We start from the raw sequence: 23,682 nt of genomic DNA, 5'->3' as shown, positions 1-23,682 counted from the left end.
TGTTTTAATCCTTGGATTAGATCTGTCTGTAAGTATACAAACTTACCTGTGTGCCAAGTTATATTTAAAAAATGTGGTTTAATTGATTGTGTGGTTTCAATGTGTGAGATAAGCTAAGCTAACTAGCTGCTAAGCTAACGGACATAGCTCATTCTTAGCATAGGCTGTTGATTATACTGCACTCTATTTGCATTATGTTGCACATGTATTATTTCAATTGTGTAACTTGTGTTGTATTTTTCTGTTTATTCTTGCAGTTTTATAATTTCAAGCCTCAGTAAATGGTCAACTCAACAACTGTCTTCTGAGTCTTTGTTCGCTATCTGTTAAGCTATGCAGTGCGATGCATACGCAAGGGCAGAATAAACACGTATACCGTTACACCCCTAATAACTGTAATTTCCTGGTTTTAAAGGCTGCATTACAGTAAAGTGATGTAACTTTCGTAAATTACCAAACTGTTCAAACCCTTTGCTTTTTCTGATTATCCATCAACAATGTTACTATTTTGTGCCCAAATAGTCAATCTACAATATCGTTAGAGATGTTGGGTGAAACATTTTTTGATGTTTTATATTCTCCATATCGCCCAGCCGTAGTCTAAACAACAGTAAAAGGAAACATTCATTACTGTTTTGCCATGTTGGCTATCTTAAACTTATATCTTGAATGTTAAAGGTTGCTCAAGCTTGGCTTAGTGCAAATCAATAGAGCATATATTAAACTGTAATGACTCTGGCCAATATCAATCCCATTTCTTTTTTTTTCTGTTATTGTATTATAAATAATATATACCTCCTTCCACACTACAGGTGTAGATATGGCTGCTGCAAACTATCTGCAAGCTGAAGATCAGTTTCTCTGCTCCATCTGTCTGGATGTGTTCACTGATCCAGTCAGCACATCATGTGGACACAACTTCTGCAAGAATTGCATCACTGAACACTGGGATAAAAGTGACCAGTACCAGTGTCCCATGTGTAAAGAGGCTTTTAATACAAGACCAGATTTGAGAGTCAACACTTTGTTCTCTGAGATGGTGGCTCAGTTCAGACAGTCGGCTCAACAGAAAGCCAGAAGCAGCAGCAGCAGCTCAGAGCAACAAGTCTTCAAAGCAGGAGAAATTCCCTGTGACGTCTGCACTGAAACCAAACTGAAGGCCCTGAAGTCCTGCCTGGTGTGTCTGACCTCCTACTGTGAGACTCACCTGGAGCCTCACCTGACAGCTTCAAGCCTGAAAAGACATCAGCTGATCGACCCTGTGGAGAACCTGGAAGACAGGATGTGTCCGAAGCACGATAAACCTCTGGAGCTGTTCTGTAAGACCGACCAGACATGTGTCTGTATGCTCTGCCATGTTTCAGACCACAAGATGCATGATGTGGTTCCTCTCAAAGAAGGATATGAAGGGGAGAAGGCTGAGCTTGAGACAGACATTCAGCAGATGATTCAGAAGAGACAACTGAAGATTGAGGAGATCAAACACTCAGTGGACCTCAGTAAGGAAGAAGCAGACAGAGAGATAGCAGAAGGAGTTCAGGTCTTCTCTGCTCTGAAGGAGTCTGCTGAGAGAGGTCAGGCCAATCTCATCAACACGATCAAAGAGAAGCAGAAAACTACAGAAAACCAGGCGGAAGATTTCATCAAAGAGCTGGAACAGGAAATCTCTGAGCTGAAGAAGAGAAGCTCTGAGGTGGAGCAGGTCACACACTCTGAAGACCACCTACATCTTCTCCAAAGATTCATGTCCCTTAAAGTTGCTCCACCCACCAAGGACTGGACAGAGGTCAGCATCCATTCATCACATGAGGGAACTGTGGTGAGAGCTGTGGTTCAGCTGGAGGAGACTTTCAGTGAAGAGATGAAGAAGCTGCTTGAAGCTGAACTGAAGAGGGTCCAGAAGTACGCAGTGGATGTGACTCTTGATCCTGATACAGCACATCCTGATCTCATTCTGTCTGGTGATGGGAAACAAGTGAGTGATGGTGATGTAGAGAAGAATCTCCCAGACAACCCAGAGAGATTTTCCGATTGTATTTGTGTTTTAGGAAAGCAGAGTTTCTCTTCAGGCAGATTTTACTTTGAGGTTCAAGTTAAAGGAAAGACCGACTGGGATTTAGGAGTGGCCAGAGAGTCGATCAACAGGAAGGGAACGGTCACACTGAGCCCTCAGGGGGGTAACTGGACTATATGGCTGACAAAAGGATTTGAGTATGAAGCTCTTGAGGATCCTCCAGTCCTTCTCTCTCTGAAGTCTCGGCCTCAGAAGGTGGGGGTGTTTGTGGATTATGAGGAGGGTATGGTCTCCTTTTATGACGTAGATGCTGCAGCTCTGATCTACTCCTTTACTGGCTGCTCCTTCACTGAGAAACTCTACCCATACTTCAACCCATGTCTGAATGGTGGGGGTAAAAACTCTGCACCTCTGATCATCTCTCCCGTCAGAGTAAACTAATCACTTATCCTATATTGATTTATTTCCATTCAAGGTTATAAAGAAACATATTTAGTGTCAAAACTATATAGCTTCCATCTTATTTTCTACACAATCTGTTTACTCTGGCAAATTGATTTACACAAGTCAACATTGTAAATTGTTGCATTAATCTTTGTGGAGAATATCTATTTAAACATCTGATGAAGCAACACACATTATGTTTTACTTCCAGAAGGAATCACTGTTTCTGAGACCATGAAATATGTTCCCTTCAGTGTGACGAAACTGTTTTCTATTTGTTGTGCAGCCAAATAAATGCTTACTTTTCTAATGAACGGGGCCTTTATTAGGTATAAGGGATATTACATGCTTTTAGTGTCTACAGAACAGAGTATTAAATTGTTATCAGCATAAAAAGTTGGACTAGATTTGTAGAATAAATGCCAGCAACATTTTCTACTTTGTTTAAAAAGGTGGTTTGGTTAATTACTGGGAACTTGAATCGAAGACATCTGTGAATATGTTTGTAAAATAAAAAACCTGTAAAATAATTGTTTTGTTGAACGACAGACCTGAGTGAGCAGTGACTTGAGCATCCAACACTAAACAGATAAGTCTGGTTTAAACGTTAAGTTGTATTTCATGATACATTTATTTAGTTTTAATGAATCCAGCTCAGGAATGATGGACTCTGCCACTACCTATGAACACTACTATATACAGAGAGGAAGTCAGTGCATTTAATTAATAAATATCTATCTCGGACAACTAGAAATAGTATGAAAAATGCAGTTTCATTTAATAAAACTCTCCTTGTTTATAATTATTTGACCTCAACTTTATCGAGGGATGGGTGAAATGGCTAAAATCTACTATACCCATTATAGGTCATTTCATCCCCATAAGTATAAGGGGTTTAACAATACCAACTCAAGCTTTACTCTATTTTCAAGTTTTTCTTCAAAAAGATGAGTTTGTCTACGTTGTCAGTAGTGAGGGCAGATCTGTTGGCGGTAACTATGTCACCTGCCGTCGAGAAAACCCTCTCGCTGGGGACTGACTCGGATGTGAATGAGCATGTTTGACGTGTTACCACCAGAATACCGCACCGCTGTCGAACAACGCCGACACACCGTCCTCGTCCGATCCACAACTCGCACCCCATCATTGTTGTAGTCCACAGGGAACCCAACATGTTCCCACACAGCTGATTTAAAAGAAGCAGGTGGGTCTTCTAGCTCCTGTGTGTTGTGTGAACTCGCCATAGCTAACTGTTCTTCTTCATATATTGTGTTCGTTTTGTTGCGTTTTGTTCTTGTTCTTCATTTGTTATTTACAGGCGGCTGGCTTTTAGGCGCAATACCGCCCCCTGGATTATATATAGTGTAATACTGCCCTGAGTGACAGACTTTTTTCCCACTCGTAAAAAAGGAGTATTCGCCGTGTGACTGCATGTGCCGAACCGTGACGTCCGAACCGTGACGGTACGGGATGAATACGGATACCGTTACACCCCTACTAGATAGTGTCAGATTTTTCAGAAGTAGTAAAATTGCATAACTGTAATTTCCTGGTTTTAAAGGCTGCATTACAGTAAAGTGATGTAGCTTTCTTAAACTTCCGGACTGTTCAAACCAGGGGCGTCGCCTGGGGTAGGCATCCGGGGCTTTAGCCCCGGATGTTTTTTCTTTAGCCCCGGACAAATTCTCCCTCAATAATATAATACATTAACCTACTTTACCTATAGGCAGTGCTTGAATTGGAATGAAAAAGGTGCCAGTACTCTAAAATCAGCAACTTTTTCAAGTCAATTTTATATATACAGCCCATAAACAAGAATTTGGCTACTATAATGCTGGTGGGTTTGTCTCTTTACCCCTCTGGTGGTGTTCAACATTAATGACAAGGAAACAAAGCTCTGGTCAGAAGCATTTTTTATAAAAAGCTTTAACAAAATTAAGTATTTCTGTACATTTTGAATGCAATCTAACTTTCCAACTCAGAAAACGAAAAACGAAAAAGTGCCAAAAGTCTTCTCACATGGCTGAGCTGCTTTGCAATATACTTCACCACTGAAGAATACAAATATGTATAAAGTAAACTATGATGCAATCTAACTTTCCAACTCAGAAAAATGATAAAGAGCATGAACAAAGAACATGTAAAAACAAATGCAAAATGTGCACAATCTAAAATGAGAAACTGTAACTGCAAGTAACAAAGTCTGAGCCATGGTAAAGAGTTACATTGAACACCAAGCTGATCAGATAACTCCCTGGTTGGTCTGAAGTCCTTCTATCTCCAGGATCTGTACAAATCGGCACATTATGCCAAAAGTCTTCTCACTGGGTGAGCTGCTTTGCAATATACTTCACATTGTTAGAAAAGGCTCCAGAAGGCCTTGGGGACATCAGTATCAGGGGCTGGAGCTGGACAGGCTCTTTCATCAGCACTTCTCCTTCCCTTTGCCAGCCAGGACCTCACATACTGTTCCGGATTGAACTGTCCTAGTGATGGTCCATTACATTTAATGAAAACCAGGCTGGACAGTCGGCTGACAGAGAGAGCATTCCTTTTTGCAGTAAGGATATCGTTCATGCAGCTGAATGCCCGCTCACACTCACTAGTGGAGACAGCGATGGTTCGGACTGCTTTCAGTAGAGGCTCCATGGCAGCAGGTGTACGGGATGCCCTGGTTTCCTTGTATTCGCGAAAGCCCTGAACAGTCTCTCTTCTGTCCACTTTCAGCACTTCGCACAAACGTAGCACCTCTACGTCCCCATACTGTACGTCTAACTCCTCTTCAGGCCAACTTCCAGGATGGATAACTTTCATGTCCTGGATTAGCTGATTGTCCCGGGCCTCCCGGCCATGTAATGGGATTTCTCTTGTGCTGACATGAGAGGAGGTTGGGGAAGTCATTCTGTGTCTGTGTCTACCATACTGCGGAAAAACTGACCTGCATGAATCTGTACAAGCCTGCCATTCTCACGCAGGGCAACACCCTTGAAGGACTTCTCAGCTAGAGCTGTATGAACTGTAGTCATGTGTGGGCCAGGCATGGTGACCATGGATTCAAAAACTCGTATTTCTCGAGTTAAGAGCCTATCTGCTGTAGGCAGTGTCATCTCTCTTTTTTGGAGTTGCCGAGAGAGGTCGCTGAGCTCTGTGAGCGCATCGTACATCAGTCCCAGATTGCTGACAAACGTTGCAGATGTGAGCACATCATCCAGGCCCTTGTACTTTGCTCTGTCTCTGGAATCCCTGCTCGTGTCGTTTGCAGCATTTGTGAAGTGATCATGAAGCACTCGGTAGTTTTCCCAGACTGCTCTGACGCTCCTTTCACTTGAAGCCACCCAGCGGATGGACAAAACACGCCCTATCACCAGGAGACGCTGTCCGACTGCTTGCGCACACTGCGCTAACTGCCTCTGATTTTTGGGGGAGGCAGGGAACAAGGAATAGAGTTTGTCAAAAAAGATCTGGAAATGATTGAGCCCTGAGACCTCCTTGACCACATCCCCAACTGCCAGCTCTAGACGATGATTGGAGCAGTGCCACACAAACAGGCTTGGGAATTTACTACACAACTGGGTAGCAACGCCTGTTCTCTTCCCTAGCATGACTGAAGCCCCATCACATGCAAAAGAAACGAAACACTGACCTAAAAAGTCCTCGTTAAAATCTCTTCCAAGACACTCCATTAACGCCTTTGTGATGTCATCAGCCGTTGTTCCATCCAACTCGATCAGCTCCCAAAAAAACGTTTCGGGCTCAGCATCAGCTAATGCTGAGCGTAGACACACAACAAGCACCGTTTTACCACTAATAGTGGTAGATTCATCGACCAAAACACAGAGTTTTCTTTGGTTTTCTGTAATGTCTTTTGCCATTTTTTTCTTCAGCTCATGAGCTATGTGGTCGATGATTTCGCCACAGGTTTTATTGGAGTGCAAAACCCTGCCCACGTTCAGCCCATTCAGTTTCTGTACATTCAAATCAATTGGCATGTCTGTGAATGGCCGGCTATGTTTGCCAATTTTATATGCCGTTCGAAAAACTCTGATAGTGGTGTCTAATTCAGATGTATGCATAGACTGCACTTGATGTTGAATAGTTTCACGTGAAGCAGATGTAAGGATGTCAGCAGCTTTTACATGGGCTTGTGATTCTTTATGTTCTTTGATTTTTTTTCTCAGGCTAGCTTGTTGTTTGCCCTTGTCAACACCGAAATGAGACACTGCACACTCACCCCATTCAGTTGACAGTTTCAGTCCTTGTCCAGTGTGTATTCCCAAAGATTTGACATCTCTGCATATCCGACATCCTAGCTTCTTATCTTTAAGAAGGAGCCATGCATTGGTCTTGCAAAAATATTGCACCTGGTCCGTTGTCCAGCAGTCAGGTGCATCGCTTTGCCCGGTGTTGGTGGTGGCAGTTGCGCCAGCAGCAGCTAACGTTAGAGGCTCTGGAGGAGGCGGCGGAGCTAGTGCTAATGCTAATGCACTAGAACTTGGAGCAGGAGGATCAACCAAAGAAAGCTCCCCATCAGACACAATTTCCAACACAGGCACAGCATTCTCTGTATTTGAAGTTTCTTCTGGCGACAACCGCTGTCTTTTGCACTTTTATTAATCCACGCTAACATTTTAGAAATGCTAATTTGTGACGTGACTTGCTTTCCTTCTCTCGGGGGGCGTGCCTGCTCTGTTCTATCACTCTACATAGCCACCCACTGGGTGGGAGTTGCACTGCATAAACACAACACACGTGCATCTAGGTATGTAAATTGTAAAGCATTAAAACATGGTTTTACTAACAGTTTTCAGTATGTTGTTACTTCGGCATTATTATTATTATTATTTTGAAACGTGTATTACTATTAAATCACGGTCAAATAGGTTAATTTTGACATAGTCGTTTCCACCACAGTATTTACATGGAGAAGATAAGCCCCGCCCCCTCTCCAGCACGTTCTGTTTGAATGACAGGAGTAAACAGCTGACAGCCGCTGTGAAACTCCAGCGGTTAGAGCGATGAGAATGTCCGGTCGGCACCTCATGACTCATCTACTGAGTACCGGGCGGCTGTAGCTATATATATATATGGATGTATAATAATTACGGCGGGAGAGTGTTGAGTACTGGCACGGTGCATGAGTACCGGAGTACCGCCAGCATGCCGGTACTGAGCAAGAAGTGCCGGTACTCCATGGGTCAGAACCAGAAGTGCCGGTACTGCGTACCGGTGAGTACCGGCCCAATTCCAGCACTGCCTATAGGACGGACGGCAGAATTGTAATTTCCCATGTTCAGTGAATGCAACACAGAGGCAAGACGACGCCACCAGACCAATCAGAGAGTTGCATGGAAATAAACGTGTTTTATTGGCTGACAGGTACGTACCTCTCCTCTGTGACAATGTTTAAACTTTAAACTGTCGGCCCCGGACGCGGAGATTCTGAAGATGGACATTAGACATTTATTTAATAAAAAAGACAGCAATTCTCAAGTGGTGGCTAACACAACAACCCCAGAGCCACCACCTGAGCCAGGTGAACAAGGTATGTACCTGTCAGTAAACTTACAAGTTATGCGAACATGTAAGCAAAGCATAAATTATAGCTACGTTGACGTTACTTTGAATCGCGCGGGTAAGCTAAACCGTTAGCAAGTAGCTATAGCTAGCCAGATATATTAAATAAACACTTTGTCAAACAATCTAAATGTTGTGTTTTTTAGCGTTACTTGGTGATTTCAAAGAAAGCTCTCTGGGAAATGTTGACTTACTGTCTGTGTTCGACATGAAGCTAGAAGCTACCTTACAGTAGTACACAGTTGATCCTGAGTCCTGTCAGTTAAAGTGTTTCATAGTTAGCTTAGCTAAGCATCAACCTAGCACTGAAATATATATATGGATGTTATGTGACAGTATTTCTGAGAAAAAGTCAGCTGAAATGGTGGCATGCCACTGCTTTACGTGTCGACAGCATGTTTGAACGTATTTGCAGCAGTAAATGTGGCTGTCTGGCCACTGACGTTGCCATAACAACACCTGCATTTAAATGTGCAACCTCTTTTTGTGACAGATTTTGCATGAAAATATAATTCTTCTGATTGATATTTCCTATTGACAGCTAGTTTCTATGTGAACATTATGAGATGGACAGCCAGCTAACAAGCTTTTTATACAAATATTTCAGATCAAAGCCAATCCAGTGGGGCTCCTGAAAGGGGGCAAGGGACACTATGCTCCCAAATATTAAGCCTTGACCCGCATCTTAAAATTGATATGATCAAAAAATGATCTGCATTGTCGGAGGCCTTTTTTCCTCATTATCATGTGAAATTGTACAGCTTTCCTTAGTGTTGAATGCAGAAAGATGACTATATTAGAGTATTAAGTGAAAATGACTATATTAAAGTTTTAAGTAAATATATTACGTGAATTACTCAAACTGCATTTGTATAGGAATGATTCTGTCCTATTGGCAGATAACTACTCTAACAGTGATATCTACAAGAGATGTAAATGTAACTATTTTCAATTGGTTAGTATTACATTTTGTGACAGTGTGGTGACACTCATTTTAATGAAGACAAATGTGTGTATCTTGAAATTCATTTATTTGACAGAGCTGGAAACTGATACATACTTGTTTGTGTTTACCCACAGTCATCACAGATGAGCCAAACAGAGTAGAGGATGAAGAAAGGAGAACAGGAGAAAGGGACACACAAGAAGGAGATACAACAGACAAGAACGACAATGGAGACAACAATGAACAGGAACACCAGAACAGACAAGAGTCAATGAGTAACATGACTGATTTAGGGACTGCAGATACAGGGCCAAGGCAAGTGAGACATCACTGCTTTCCATCCAGCATGTTTGGCCAGCAAAAGAGATCATTTCAACCGCAAACAGCAAGTGATGAGGGATTATTATTTCCTCCTTCCATCCCTTTTTTCTGTTTAATCTGATTACTAACAACTTCTAATAATTTATGTTAATAATAAGTGTTTTTAAATAATAAACCCGTTTCTGATTCTGATTCTGAGATTTATTTTTGACATATGGGTGTTGAGAGATGTATCCATATCTCTTGATGTTGCTCTCAAAGTGCACAAGATTGATGCTTTTAACTTCAGTATTTAAAAAAAGTCTTCCTGGGGGACCCCAGAGGAGGTGAGTTCCCCCCAAAATAGCACTTTATCTCTGCTTATGTAACTCCGGTGTAGTGTCCCCTCGGCAACAGATCACTCAGAGCTGGTGATTACTTTCCTGCATTTCAATGGACAGCATATAAAAAGGACACGTGAGCTGCATTGCTTAAGAGATCCTCTCATGCTATCTCTTTTACAAAATAAGTGTCCAGTCAACAACAAAACATCAGTGATCGTATAGTGGTAGTATATTTTTCACAAGCAATGTGAAACATTAAACTTATACAAACTGGTGTACAAAACTCACATACCTGCGTTGATCTCCTGGAGTGTCTACTCTTTCTTCTCCACATCTCTTTCCACCATCAGAGATTGCAAACATTTCAGAAACAGCTAGAGGTAGGGGACAAACAACTTGTTCGCTGGGCATGTCAAAAACTTCCTGCTTTGATCAAGACTTTAGGGAGCCTTTCAGCCCCTCTAGCAAAGGGACTGGAAAGCAAGCTTTGAAAATTCAGTACCATCAACATGCTGTCATGTTCCAGACACTGCTCTCAACCACTCAGGGCCTGCACAACTACCTGCAGAAAGAAACACTTGACTTGGTGCAGGCAGTAGATTACAAAACAGCAGTTGAGAACACACTGAAAAGTTACCAAAGTAACGAGAAAGCACATCAGGTCTATGACAAGACCAAGGCCCTGTGCAATGATCTTGATATTCCCGAAACTGACACAGAGGAAGAAGCGTAGAAACATGGAAGACTTTGTAGTCAAGGCATCACGTGGAGCAACATTAAACATAAATAAACTGGTGTACAAAACTCACATACCTGCATTTCAATGGACAGCATAAAAGGACTCGTGAGCTGGGTTCTGGTACTCAGATTAGCTATTGATGATCACGTTGATAAATCATATAAAACAAATAGCCAATCACACTAAAAACATGTTGCTGTGACTGTGAGCATTAAACAATTAACATTAAACTAAACAAACACAACAGTACGTTATTGTCCTTATAAAATAAAAACATACATTTTGTCCACCGAGATAATACAGGCACCTTACCCTCAAGAGATCCTCACGTGCTATGAGAATCTCCCACAATCCATTGCCGTAACAAAGCTAATGCAGGCACACGTTTGTGACACTAGATGGCACAATTGTGTATGTGCGTGTGGGGAGTCTTGCAGTAGAACATTTGACTGTAGCGCCGCCACTGTGGGCTAAGCCCCGAATGTTTCCAGGTCCAGGCGACGCCCCTGATGCTCACATTGCCTTTAAGCGTCCTTACCAGTAGAAATACATTGCTTTTAAAATCGTATTGTGCAACACGAAAAAAAGGGGAAATTCGTGTTGGTGAACACGAATCAATAGATTAAAAATCGTGTTGGTGAACACGAATCAATAGATTAAAAATCGTGTTGGTGAACAAGAAATGCCATGAGACTAGGTTGCACAGTTCGGTACGTTTTCGGTACAGCAGAAACAATTATCACAAAACATAAAATATATATATATTTTTTTAATTATTATTAAACTGATAATAATGTATTCACTCAAATAAATACAACATATAATAAAATAAACATTAAGGTGCAGCATTTCGATGAACTGAAATAATCTGTATTTGAACTGTACTGTACTAGTACCTAAGCAGCCAGTTTGACATTAGGACTTGCTTGTCATTGTATTTTCATGTTTTTTTTTAAAGAAAGATGAACTTGTCCACATTGCTTGCCGAAATGGCCAGATCTGCTGGCACTAACAATGTCTCCTGCTGTGGAGAACACCCTCTCTAGGGACAGAGGTAGCCGATACAGCCAGGTAGCGCTTTGCTAACATGGCAACATAAGGATATTTGGCGTTTGTAAGAGCTTTGACTCGGTCTGAACTTTTTGCGAGTGGCAGTGCTTGAATTGGAATGAAAAAGGTGCCAGTACTCTAAAATCAGCAACTTTTTCAAGTCAATTTTATTTACAGCCCACAAACAAGAATTTGGCTACTATAATGCTGGTGGGTTTGTCTCTTTACTACTGTATATTTTAGAAAGGTTCACTGTACTTAACATTTTTTATGATAGGCAGCGGATATGGCTAAAGCTCAGTAAGGTCAATATTAACTGAAAATATAGCAATCAAAGTCTAGATCTTCTGCTGAAGACACATGAAGCAGAGACCTTTCAGGTGAGAGCCCCTCTGGTGGTGTTCAACATTAATGACAAGGAAACAAAGCTCTGGTCAGAAGCATTTTTTATAAAAAGCTTTAACAAAATTAAGTATTTCTGTACATTTTGAATGCAATCTAACTTTCCAACTCAGAAAACGAAAAACGAAAAAGTGCCAAAAGTCTTCTCACATGGCTGAGCTGCTTTGCAATATACTTCACAACTGAAGAATACAAATATGTATAAAGTAAACTATGATGCAATCTAACTTTCCAACTCAGAAAAATGATAAAGAGCATGAACAAAGAACATGTAAAAACAAATGCAAAATTTGCACAATCTAAAATGAGAAACTGTAACTGCAAGTAACAAAGTCTGAGCCATGGTAAAGAGTTACATTGAACACCAAGCTGATCAGATAACTCCCTGGTTGGTCTGAAGTCCTTCTATCTCCAGGATCTGTACAAATCGGCACATTATGCCAAAAGTCTTCTCACTGGGTGAGCTGCTTTGCAATATACTTCACATTGTTAGAAAAGACTCCAGAAGGCCTTGGGGACATCAGTATCAGGGGCTGGAGCTGGACAGGCTCTTTCATCAGCACTTCTCCTTCCCTTTGCCAGCCAGGACCTCACATACTGTTCCGGATTGAACTGTCCTAGTGATGGTCCATTACATTTAATGAAAACCAGGCTGGACAGTCGGCTGACAGAGAGAGCATTCCTTTTTGCAGTAAGGATATCGTTCATGCAGCTGAATGCCCGCTCACACTCACTAGTGGAGACAGCGATGGTTCGGACTGCTTTCAGTAGAGGCTCCATGGCAGCAGGTGTACGGGATGCCCTGGTTTCCTTGTATTCGCGAAAGCCCTGAACAGTCTCTCTTCTGTCCACTTTCAGCACTTCGCACAAACGTAGCACCTCTACGTCCCCATACTGTACGTCTAACTCCTCTTCAGGCCAACTTCCAGGATGGATAACTTTCATATCCTGGATTAGCTGATTGTCCCGGGCCTCCCGGCCATGTAATGGGATTTCTCTTGTGCTGACATGAGAGGAGGTTGTGGAAGTCATTCTGTGTCTCAGATTCTCTACCATACTGCGGAAAAAACTGACCTGCATGAATCTGTACAAGCCTGCCATTCTCACGCAGGGCAACACCCTTGAAGGACTTCTCAGCTAGAGCTGTATGAACTGTAGTCATGTGTGGGCCAGGCATGGTGACCATGGATTCAAAAACTCGTATTTCTCGAGTTAAGAGCCTATCTGCTGTAGGCCAGTGTCATCTCTCTTTTTTGGAGTTGCCGAGAGAGGTCGCTGAGCTCTGTGAGCGCATCGTACATCAGTCCCAGATTGCTGACAAACGTTGCAGATGTGAGCACATCATCCAGGCCCTTGTACTTTGCTCTGTCTCTGGAATCCCTGCTCGTGTCGTTTGCAGCATTTGTGAAGTGATCATGAAGCACTCGGTAGTTTTCCCAGACTGCTCTGACGCTCCTTTCACTTGAAGCCACCCAGCGGATGGACAAAACACGCCCTATCACCAGGAGACACTGTCCGACTGCTTGCACACACTGCGCTAACTGCCTCTGATTTTTGGGGGAGGCATGGAACAAGGAATAGAGTTTGTCAAAAAAGATCTGGAAATGATTGAGCCCTGAGACCTCCTTGACCACATCCCCAACTGCCAGCTCTAGACGATGATTGGAGCAGTGCCACACAAACAGGCTTGGGAATTTACTACACAACTGGGTAGCAACGCCTGTTCTCTTCCCTAGCATGACTGAAGCCCCATCACATGCAAAAGAAACGAAACACTGACCTAAAAAGTCCTCGTTAAAATCTCTTCCAAGACACTCCATTAACGCCTTTGTGATGTCATCAGCCGTTGTTCCATCCAACTCGATCAGCTCTCAAAAAAACGTTTCGGGCTCAGCATCAGCTAATGCTGAGCGTAGACACACAACAAGCACCGTTTTACCACTAATAGTGGTAGATTCATCGACCAAAACACAGAGTTTTCTTTGGTTTTCTGTAATGTCTTTTGCCATTTTTTTCTTCAGCTCATGAGCTATGTGGTCGATGATTTCGCCACAGGTTTTATTGGAGTGCAAAACCCTGCCCACGTTCAGCCCATTCAGTTTCTGTACATTCAAATCAATTGGCATGTCTGTGAATGGCCGGCTATGTTTGCCAATTTTATATGCCGTTCGAAAAACTCTGATAGTGGTGTCTAATTCAGATTTATGCATAGACTGCACTTGATGTTGAATAGTTTCACGTGAAGCAGATGTAAGGATGTCAGCAGCTTTTACATGGGCTTGTGATTCTTTATGTTCTTTGATTTTTTTTCTCAGGCTAGCTTGTTGTTTGCCCTTGTCAACACCGAAATGAGACACTGCACACTCACCCCATTCAGTTGACAGTTTCAGTCCTTGTCCAGTGTGTATTCCCAAAGATTTGACATCTCTGCATATCCGACATCCTAGCTTCTTATCTTTAAGAAGGAGCCATGCATTGGTCTTGCAAAAATATTGCACCTGGTCCGTTGTCCAGCAGTCAGGTGCATCGCTTTGCCCGGTGTTGGTGGTGGCAGTTGCGCCAGCAGCAGCTAACGTTAGAGGCTCTGGAGGAGGGCGGCGGGAGCTAGTGCTAATGCTAATGCACTAGAACTTGGAGCAGGAGGATCAACCAAAGAAAGCTCCCCATCAGACACAATTTCCCAACACAGGCACAGCATTCTCTGTATTTGAAGTTTCTTCCGGCGACAACCGCTGTCCTTTTTGCACTTTATTAATCCACGCTAAATTTTAGAAATGCTAATTTGTGACGTGACTTGCTTTCCTTCTCTCTCGGGGGCGTGCCTGCTCTGTTCTATCACTCTACATAGCCACCCACTGGGTGGGAGTTGCACTGCATAAACACAACACACGTGCATCTAGGTATGTCAATTGTAAAGCATTAAAACATGGTTTTACTAACAGTTTTCAGTATGTTGTTACTTCGGCATTATTATTATTATTATTTTGAAACGTGTATTACTATTAAATCACGGTCAAATAGGTTAATTTTGACATAGTCGTTTCCACCACAGTATTTACATGGAGAAGATAAGCCCCGCCCCCCTCTCCAGCACGTTCTGTTTGAATGACAGGAGTAAACAGCTGACAGCCGCTGTGAAACTCCAGCGGTTAGAGCGATGAGAATGTCCGTTCGGCACCTCATGACGCATCTACTGAGTACCGGGCGGCTGTATATATATATATATATGGATGTATAATAAGAACGGCGGGAGCGTGTTGAGTACTGGCACGGTGCATGAGTACCGGAGTACCGCCAGCATGCCGGTACTGAGCAAGAAGTGCCGGTACTCCATGGGTCAGAACCAGAAGTGCCGGTACTGCGTACCGGTGAGTACCGGCCCAATTCCAGCACTGGCGAGTGGTGGAGGCTTAAATGCTAGTGGGAGTTGGGTTTGCACTTCAGTCTTTTTTCAAAATGTTCCCAAACCGGAGACTTCAATGATGCTGGAGGATTTTCGATTTCAACTTTATCTGCGTTCGCCATTTCGAGAGTACCTGAAATTACTGACTACATATGAACGGTGAACGCATCCCTGTGTCCAGCTCTCATAGTATGCCTCTCGTCCAATGAAATGACTTGGTCGCTCTATGACGCGTTGAACCCAATGTGAGCAAATTACACTGAACGCTGCGACGCAGCACCTGAGATTACTTCCAAAATGTTGTTCACGTTCTCAATTTTGTACGTTTAACATTATATTCGTGTAACGAACCGAAGGGCCCATATCGAATGATTTCGGTACGAATACTGTTCTGACACCATAGTGTATTGGCAACCCCTAGTGGCAAATTCGGTACTGTAGCTTTAAGGCACCAGATAGCGCGACTCTCCATCTTGTGTTTTAGTTTACACAGCAAAGCACATCGTAGCTCAGTTCTATGCCACAGATCATTTTTGTTTTAATCCTTGGATTAGATCTGTCTGTAAGTATACACACTTACCTGTGTGCCAAGTTATATTTAAAAAATGTGGTTTAATTGATTGTGTGGTTTCAATGTGTAAGATAAGCTAAGCTAACTAGCTGCTAAGCTAACGGATATAGCTCATTCTTAGCATAGGCTGTTGATTATACTGCACTCTATTTGCATTATGTTGCACATGTATTATTTCAATTGTGTAACTTGTGTTGTATTTTTCTGTTTATTCTCGCAGTTTTATAATTTCAAGCCTCAGTAAATGGTCAACTCAACAACTGTCTTCTGATTCTTTGTTCGCTATCTGTTAAGCTATGCAGTGCGATGCATACGCAAGGGCAGAATAAACACGTATACCGTTACACCCCTAATAACTGTAATTTCCTGGTTTTAAAGGCTGCATTACAGTAAAGTGATGTAACTTTCCTAAATTACCAAACTGTTCATTGCTTTTTCTGATTATCCATCAACAATGTTACTATTTTGTGCCCAAATAGTCAATCTACAATATCGTTAGAGATGTTGGGTGAAACATTTTTTGATGTTTTATATTCTCCATATCGCCCAGCCGTAGTCTAAACAACAGTAAAAGGAAACATTCATTACTGTTTTGCCATGTTGGCTATCTTAAACTTATATCTTGAATGTTAAAGGTTGCTCAAGCTTGGCTTAGTGCAAATCAATAGAGCATATATTAAACTGTAATGACTCTGGCCAATATCAATCCCATTTCTTTCTTTTTCTGTTATTGTATTATAAATAATATATACCTCCTTCCACACTACAGGTGTAGATATGGCTGCTGCAAACTATCTGCAAGCTGAAGATCAGTTTCTCTGCTCCATCTGTCTGGATGTGTTCACTGATCCAGTCAGCACATCATGTGGACACAACTTCTGCAAGAATTGCATCACTGAACACTGGGATAAAAGTGACCAGTACCAGTGTCCCATGTGTAAAGAGGCTTTTAATACAAGACCAGATTTGAGAGTCAACACTTTGTTCTCTGAGATGGTCGCTCAGTTCAGACAGTCGGCTCAACAGAAAGCCAGAAGCAGCAGCTCAGAGCAACAAGTCTTCAAACCAGGGGAAGTTCCCTGTGACGTCTGCACTGAAACCAAACTGAAGGCCCTGAAGTCCTGCCTGGTGTGTCTGACCTCCTACTGTGAGACTCACCTGGAGCCTCATCTGACAATGTCAGGTCTGAAAAGACATCAGCTGATCGACCCTGTGGAGAACCTGGAAGACAGGATGTGTCTGAAGCACGATAAACCTCTGGAGCTGTTCTGTAAGACCGACCACACATGTGTCTGTATGCTCTGCACTGTTTCAGACCACAAGATGCATGATGTGGTTCCTCTGAAAGAAGGATATGAAGGGAAGAAGGCTGAGCTTGAGACAGAATCTCAGCAGATGATCCAGAAGAGACAACTGAAGATTGAGGAGATCAAACACTCAGTGGACCTCAGTAAGGAAGAAGCAGACAGAGAGATAGCAGAAGGAGTGCAGGTCTTCACTGCTCTGAAGGAGTCTGCTGAGAGAGGCCAGGCCAATCTCATCAACACGATCAAAGAGAAGCAGAAAACAACTGAAACCAGGCGGAAGATTTCATCAAAGAGCTGGAACAGGAAATCTCTGAGCTGAAGAAGAGAAGCTCTGAGGTAGAGCAGGTCACACACTCTGAAGACCACCTCCATCTTCTCCAAAGATTCATGTCCCTTAAAGTTGCTCCACCCACCAAGGACTGGACAGAGGTCAGCATCCATTCAACACATGAGGGAACTGTGGTGAGAGCTGTGGTTCAGCTGGAGGAGACTTTCAGTAAAGAGATGAAGAAGCTGCTTGAAGCTGAACTGAAGAGGGTCCAGAAGTACGCAGTGGATGTGACTCTTGATCCTGATACAGCACATCCTAAACTCATTCTGTCTGATGATGGAAAACAAGTGAGTCATGGTGATGTGATAAAGAATCTCCCAAACAACCCAGAGAGATTTTCCGATTGTATTTGTGTTTTAGGAAAGCAAAGTTTCTCTTCAGGCAGATCTTACTTTGAGGTTCAAGTTAAGGAAAGACTGGATGGACTTTAGGAGTGGCCAGAGAGTCGATCAACAGGAAGGGAGCGATCACACTGAGCCCTCAGGGGGGTAACTGGACTATATCGTTGTTAAATGGATATGAGTACAAAGCTCTTGCTGGTCCTTCAGTCCGTCTCTCTCTGAAGTCTCAGCCTCAGAAGGTGGGGGTGTGTTTGTGGATTATGAGGAGGGTCTGGTCTCCTTTTATGACGTAGATGCTGCAGCTCTGATCTACTCCTTTACTGGCTGCTCCTTCACTGAGAAACTCTTCCCATTCTTTGGTCCTGGTCTTAATGATGGTGGTCAAAACTCTGCACCTCTGATCATCTCTCCCGTCAGAGTAAACTAATCACTTGTCCTATATTGATTTATTTCCATTCAAGGTTATAAACGAAACATATTTAGTATCAAACTTGTATAGCTTGCCATCTTATTTTCTACACAATCTGTTTACTCTGGCAAATTGATTTACACAAGTCAACATTGTAAATTGCTGCATTAATCTTTGTGGAGAATATCTATTTAAACATCTGATGAAGCAAAAAACATGTTTTTACTTCCAGAAGGAATCACTGTTTCTGATGCCATGAAATATGTTCCCTTCAGTGTGACGAAACTGTTTTCTATTTGATGTGCGCCAAAGAAATGCTTACTTTTCTAATGTAACAGGGCCTTTATTAGGTATAAGGGATATACATGCTTTTAGTGTTTACAGAATAGAGTATTAAATTGTTATCAGCATAAAAGTTGGACTGCATTTGTAGAATAAATGCCAGCAACATTTTCTACTTTGTGTAAAAAGGTGGTTTGGTTAATTACTGGGAACTTGAATCGAAGACATCTGTGAATATGTGTTTGGAAAATAAAAAAACCTGTAAAATAAACTTTTTGTTGAACAACAGACCTGAGTGAGCAGTGACTTGAGCATCCAACACTAAACAGATAAGTCTGGTTTAAACGTTAAGTTGTATTTCATGATACATTAATTTAGTTTGAATGACTCCAGCTCAGGAATGATGCCACTACCTATGAACACTACTATATACAGAGAGGAAGTCAGTGCATAAAATGCAGTTTTATTTAATAAAAATCTCCTTGTTTATAATTATTTGACCTCAACTCTATCGAGGGATGGGTGAAATGGTTAAAATCAACTATATAAGTATAAGGGGTTTAACAATACCAACAGCTCAAGGTATGATAATATAAGGATAATAAGTCAATGATATTTGTCAAGATTAGACAAATAAATTAACATCCTTCATAAATGTATGAATCTGATGTATCAACATTTGTATTAATTGTTTCATAATTAACTTGAAAGGCATCCATTTTCCTTTGAGTTTATTTCTTTAAAGATATATTCCTGATAAAAGTATCTGCACTTTTAAATGTAGTGTTAACTCACAATGAGGTCCTCTTGTGAGAAATACAATCAGTTCCCAGTTTTATGTTGTACGTCTATCAAACTAATGCTAAATAATACACCAGTCCTGCAATAAATAGAATGGGCATCATTGAGGATAGATAACAGAAAAAGGTTAAAAGTAGTCACATATCTAAAATTCTCTTATTTGACATTACATTGTATATTACTATATTAAAATACTAAATTGATCGTGCCTTGGCGAAAGAGGTTAAACATCTGTGTCCAGTTAAATAAACTGTTCAGTTTAAAGTAAAGCTGAGACAGTTTCAACACAAATAATAAAAGTTAGCAACACTTTTCACATATCTGACTTCTCCCCACTGTTAGCAGCACCTTTGCTCCATTTTAACCTGAAGAGTCGCTGGTATTTCTCAACACCTGTGTGAATCAGAGGGAGGGAACAACCAGCTGCAGTGAGAGGAGCTACAGAGGAAAGAGGAGAGCTTACACGTCACACTCAGGAAATGAAAGTTAAATTAGTCAGAGAGGCAGCCACACTGCAGTCGAGACTAGTCTCCGTTTCTGTCTAAAGAAAATACAAACTGAGTTCATCAGATCTTTCTCAACAACACAGCAGAGTCTCTGTCAAACACTGGTGAGTACATCTGATTATATTTACACTTTCAACTAAATATGATATAAGTATGGTGTTGTTTGTCCTCAGGCCTATGGTTCAGCCCTCTGGATTTAACTAACTTGTAACTGAATCTCTGCGGTTAGGAGTTTATCCTCATTCCTGGTTTCCTGCCATTATTACTGTTTACTGATTACTTCCTACATCCTGCTTACTCTTTTTTGTATGGTGTGTCATATTAAAAGCTTACCACTAAAGAACCAGTTTGAGGTTTAAAATATGAGGCAAATAGGTGTGTCACAAAGTACTGAGAGCTTTGTTATCAGTGTTATTCTTTAATATAAGTTGGTCTACACTAGAGGTAAGGTAGTTGTCAATATTATATCATCATCTATTACAAATACCTTGGTATCTGACTTGATGATTGTCTCACTTTTAAACTTCATGTCAATAACCTGCTTAAAAAGCTGAGGGTTAGGCTAGGTTTCTTCTACAGGAACAAGTCCTGTTTCTCGCTTGAGGCCAGGAAAAGGCTAGTCACTGTGACCTTTTGACCTGTGCTGGACTATGGTGATCTGATGTATATGAATGCACCTGCCAATTGCCTGTTCAAGTTAGATGCTGCGTATCACAGTGCACTGAGATTTGTGACAAACTGTAAAGCATTAACCCATCACTGTACCCTGTATGCAAGGGCTGGTTTGCTTTCACTAACTGTACGGAGGCTCAGTCACTGGTACATTTTTATATACAAAGCCATGTTAGGGAAACTTCCATCTTATATCTGCTCCCTGATATCACGGAGAATTGTAAGTGGCTACTGCCTGAGATCGAATGCTGTGGTTTTATTAAATGTGCCAACTGCTAGGACTGTCTTAGGGAAGACAGCTTTTAGATGCGCAGCTCCTCTGTCTTGGAATAGTCTGCAAATTAAATGGAAACTGAACAATCTGGTGCCACTAAATGTTTTTAAAGCTCGGTTGGATGCTACTCAATCGGAAGCTATAGGTACCTGTTTATGTGGATAATTATGTAAATGATGCTGTATGATGTCCTTTTGTTGTTCTATTTATGTTTTTATGTTTCATGTGGAACTACTTGAGCAGGTCTCCCTTGAAAAAGAGATCAATGATCTCAATGGGAATTATCTGTCAAAATAAAGGTTTGAAATTAAATGAAATCTGGATATTAGACTAGATATAGTGTCAGGTTTTTCCGATGTAGTAAAACTGCACAAGTGTAATTTCCTGCTTTTAAAGGCTGCGTTACAGTAAAGTAATGAAACTTCCTTAAACTTCCCAACTGTTCAAACCATTTTCTTTTTCTGATTATTTATCAAAAATGTTATTGTGTAAATATTTTGTGCCCAAATAGTCAATCTACAATATTGTTAGAGATTTTGGGTGACACATTTTGTGATGTTTTATATTCTCCATATCGCCCAGCTGTAGTCTAAACAACAGGATAAGGAAACATCATTACTGTTTTGCCATGTTAGCTATCTTGAACCTATTATGTCTTGAATGTTAACGGTTTGCTCAAGCTTGGCTTAGTGCAAGTCAAAACAGCATATATTAAATTCTAAATGACTCTGTCTAATGTCAATTCCATTTCTATCTTTTTCCTTTATTGTATTTTAAATAAAATGTACCTCCTTCCACACTACAGGTGTAGACATGGCTGCTGCAAACTATCTGCCATCTGAAGATCAGTTTCTCTGCTCCATCTGTCTGGATGTGTTCACTGATCCAGTCTCAACAGCATGTGGACACAACTTCTGCAAGCACTGCATCACTGAACACTGGGATAGAAGTGACATCTACCAGTGTCCCATGTGTAATAATGAGTTGACCTGAGCTGCACGTCAACACTTTCATCTCTGAGATGGTAGCTGAGTTCAGACGGTCGGCTCAACAGAAAGCCAGCAGCAGCAGCAGCAGCTCAGAGCAACAAGTCTTCAAACCAGGAGAAATTCACTGTGACGTCTGCACTGAAACCAAACTGAAGGCCCTGAAGTCCTGCCTGGTGTGTCTGACCTCCTACTGTGAGACTCACCTGGAGCCTCATCTGACAAAGTCAGGCCTGAAAAGACATCAGCTGATCGACCCTGTGGAGAACCTGGAAGACAGGATGTGTCCGAAGCACGACAAACCTCTGGAGCTGTTCTGTAAGACCGACCAGACATGTGTCTGTATGCTCTGCACTGTTTCAGACCACAAGATGCATGATGTGTCGATCCAGAAGAGACAACTGAAGATTGAAGAGATCAAACACTCAGTGGACCTCAGTAAGGAAGAAGCAGACAGAGAGATAGCAGAAGGGGTTCAGGTCTTCACTGCTCTGAAGGACTCTGCTGAGAGAGGCCAGGCCAATCTCATCAACACGATCAAAGAGAAGCAGAAAACAACTGAAAACCAGGCGGAAGATTTCATCAAAGAGCTGGAACAGGAAATCTCTGAGCTGAAGAAGAGAAGCTCTGAGGTAGAGCAGGTCACACACTCTGAAGACCACCTCCATCTTCTCCAAAGATTCATGTCCCTTAAAGTTGCTCCACCCACCAAGGACTGGACAGAGTCAGCATCCATTCACACATGAGGGAACTGTGGTGAGAGCTGTGGTTCAGCTGGAGGAGACTTTCAGTAAAGAGATGAAGAAGCTGATTGAAGCTGAACTGAAGAGGGTCCAGAAGTACGCAGTGGATGTGACTCTTGACCTGATACAATAAATCCATATCTCATTCTTTCTGATGATGGAAAACAAGTGAGTCATGGTGATGTAAAGAAGAATCTCCCAAACAACCAAGAGAGATTTTCTTAGTGTAATTGTGTTTTAGGAAAGCAGAGTTTCTCTTCAGGCAGATTTTACTTTGAGGTTCAAGTTAAAGGAAAGACTAAATGGGATTTAGGAGTGGCCAGAGAGTCCATCAACAGGTAGGGAGCGATCATACTGAGCCCTTGGTCCGGTAACTGGACTTTACGTCTGAGAAATGGAAATTAGTACAAAGCTCTTGATGATCCTCCAGTCCTTCTCTCTCTGAAGTCTCGGCCTCAGAAGGTGGGGGTGTTTGTGGATTATGAGGAGGGGTCTGGTCTCCTTTATGACGTAGATGCTGCAGCTCTGATCTACTCCTTTACTGGCTGCTCCTTCACTGATAAACTCTTCCCATTCTTTGGTCCTGGTCTTAATGATGGGTGGTCAAAACTCTGCACCTCTGACCATCTCTCCTGTCAGAAGTAAACTAATACATGTTCCTATATTGATTTTTTTTCCATTCAAGGTAATAATCTAAAATATTATTTAGTAGTGAAAACTGTATAGCTTCCATCTTATTTTCTACAGAATCTGTTTACTCTGGCAAATTGATTTATAAAAGTCAACATTGTAAATTGCTGCATTAATCTTTGTGGAGAATATCTATTTAAACATCTGATGAAGCAACACACATTATGTTTTACTTCCAGAAGGAATCACTGTTTCTGATAACATGAAATGTGTTCCCTTCAGTGTGACGAAATTGTTTTCTATTTGTTGTGCAAGCCAAAAAAAACGCGTACTTTCTAATGTAACAGGGCCTTTATTAGGTATAAGCAACCCAGTCTCACAAAAAAACGTGTAATAACTACGTTGGTCCACAACTTGGGACGTAGTATTTCTACAAAAACGCCTCTGAAATTGTAAGATCCCTACGTTTTTTTTCCACCATTCATTCCAATGGCTGGCGTCTATGTCACTTGTGCAGTGGATGTACATGATCTTTAGTTTGCTTGTTATTACGAAGATTACTTCAGGAAATTGTGTCTATACAACGTTTTCATTGTTACCAAGGTGGTTGCTA

The 23,682-nt window shown here is 41.7% G+C and overlaps 2 protein-coding genes and 2 pseudogenes across 2 annotated transcripts in view; all 4 read left to right on the top strand.

Annotated features, from left to right (window-relative positions):
- The window catches only part of LOC117535161, a 30,564-nt pseudogene extending 8,122 nt beyond the window's left edge, over positions 1-22,442 (top strand).
- Positions 1-23,682, top strand: part of LOC117535166 (E3 ubiquitin-protein ligase TRIM21-like) — a 154,504-nt gene that overhangs the window by 57,663 nt on the left and 73,159 nt on the right. Inside the window, exon 2 of the mRNA XM_034199546.1 lies at positions 3,663-3,666. Coding sequence (XP_034055437.1) covers positions 3,663-3,666 — 4 coding nt within the window. The remainder of the gene's footprint in view (positions 1-3,662; positions 3,667-23,682) is intronic.
- LOC117535168 (E3 ubiquitin-protein ligase TRIM21-like) lies at positions 4-2,988 on the top strand. Its single transcript, XM_034199548.1, has 2 exons — positions 4-28; positions 813-2,988. The coding sequence occupies exon 2, from the start codon at positions 821-823 to the stop codon at positions 2,453-2,455; it is 1,635 nt and encodes a 544-aa protein (XP_034055439.1). The 5' UTR covers positions 4-28; positions 813-820; the 3' UTR covers positions 2,456-2,988.
- Positions 15,448-18,222, top strand: LOC117535172 (annotated as a pseudogene).

Source organism: Gymnodraco acuticeps, unplaced genomic scaffold (assembly GCF_902827175.1).
Source record: "Gymnodraco acuticeps unplaced genomic scaffold, fGymAcu1.1, whole genome shotgun sequence".
Lineage (NCBI taxonomy): Eukaryota > Metazoa > Chordata > Actinopteri > Perciformes > Bathydraconidae > Gymnodraco > Gymnodraco acuticeps.
Note: the sequence above shows the minus strand (reverse complement) of the source record. Positions and strands in the feature narration are given on the sequence as shown.

Coding starts and splice junctions, on each gene's coding strand:
- LOC117535168 (XM_034199548.1), top strand. CDS start 821: ATGGCTGCTGCAAACTATCTGCAAGCTGAAGATCAGTTTCTCTGCTCC.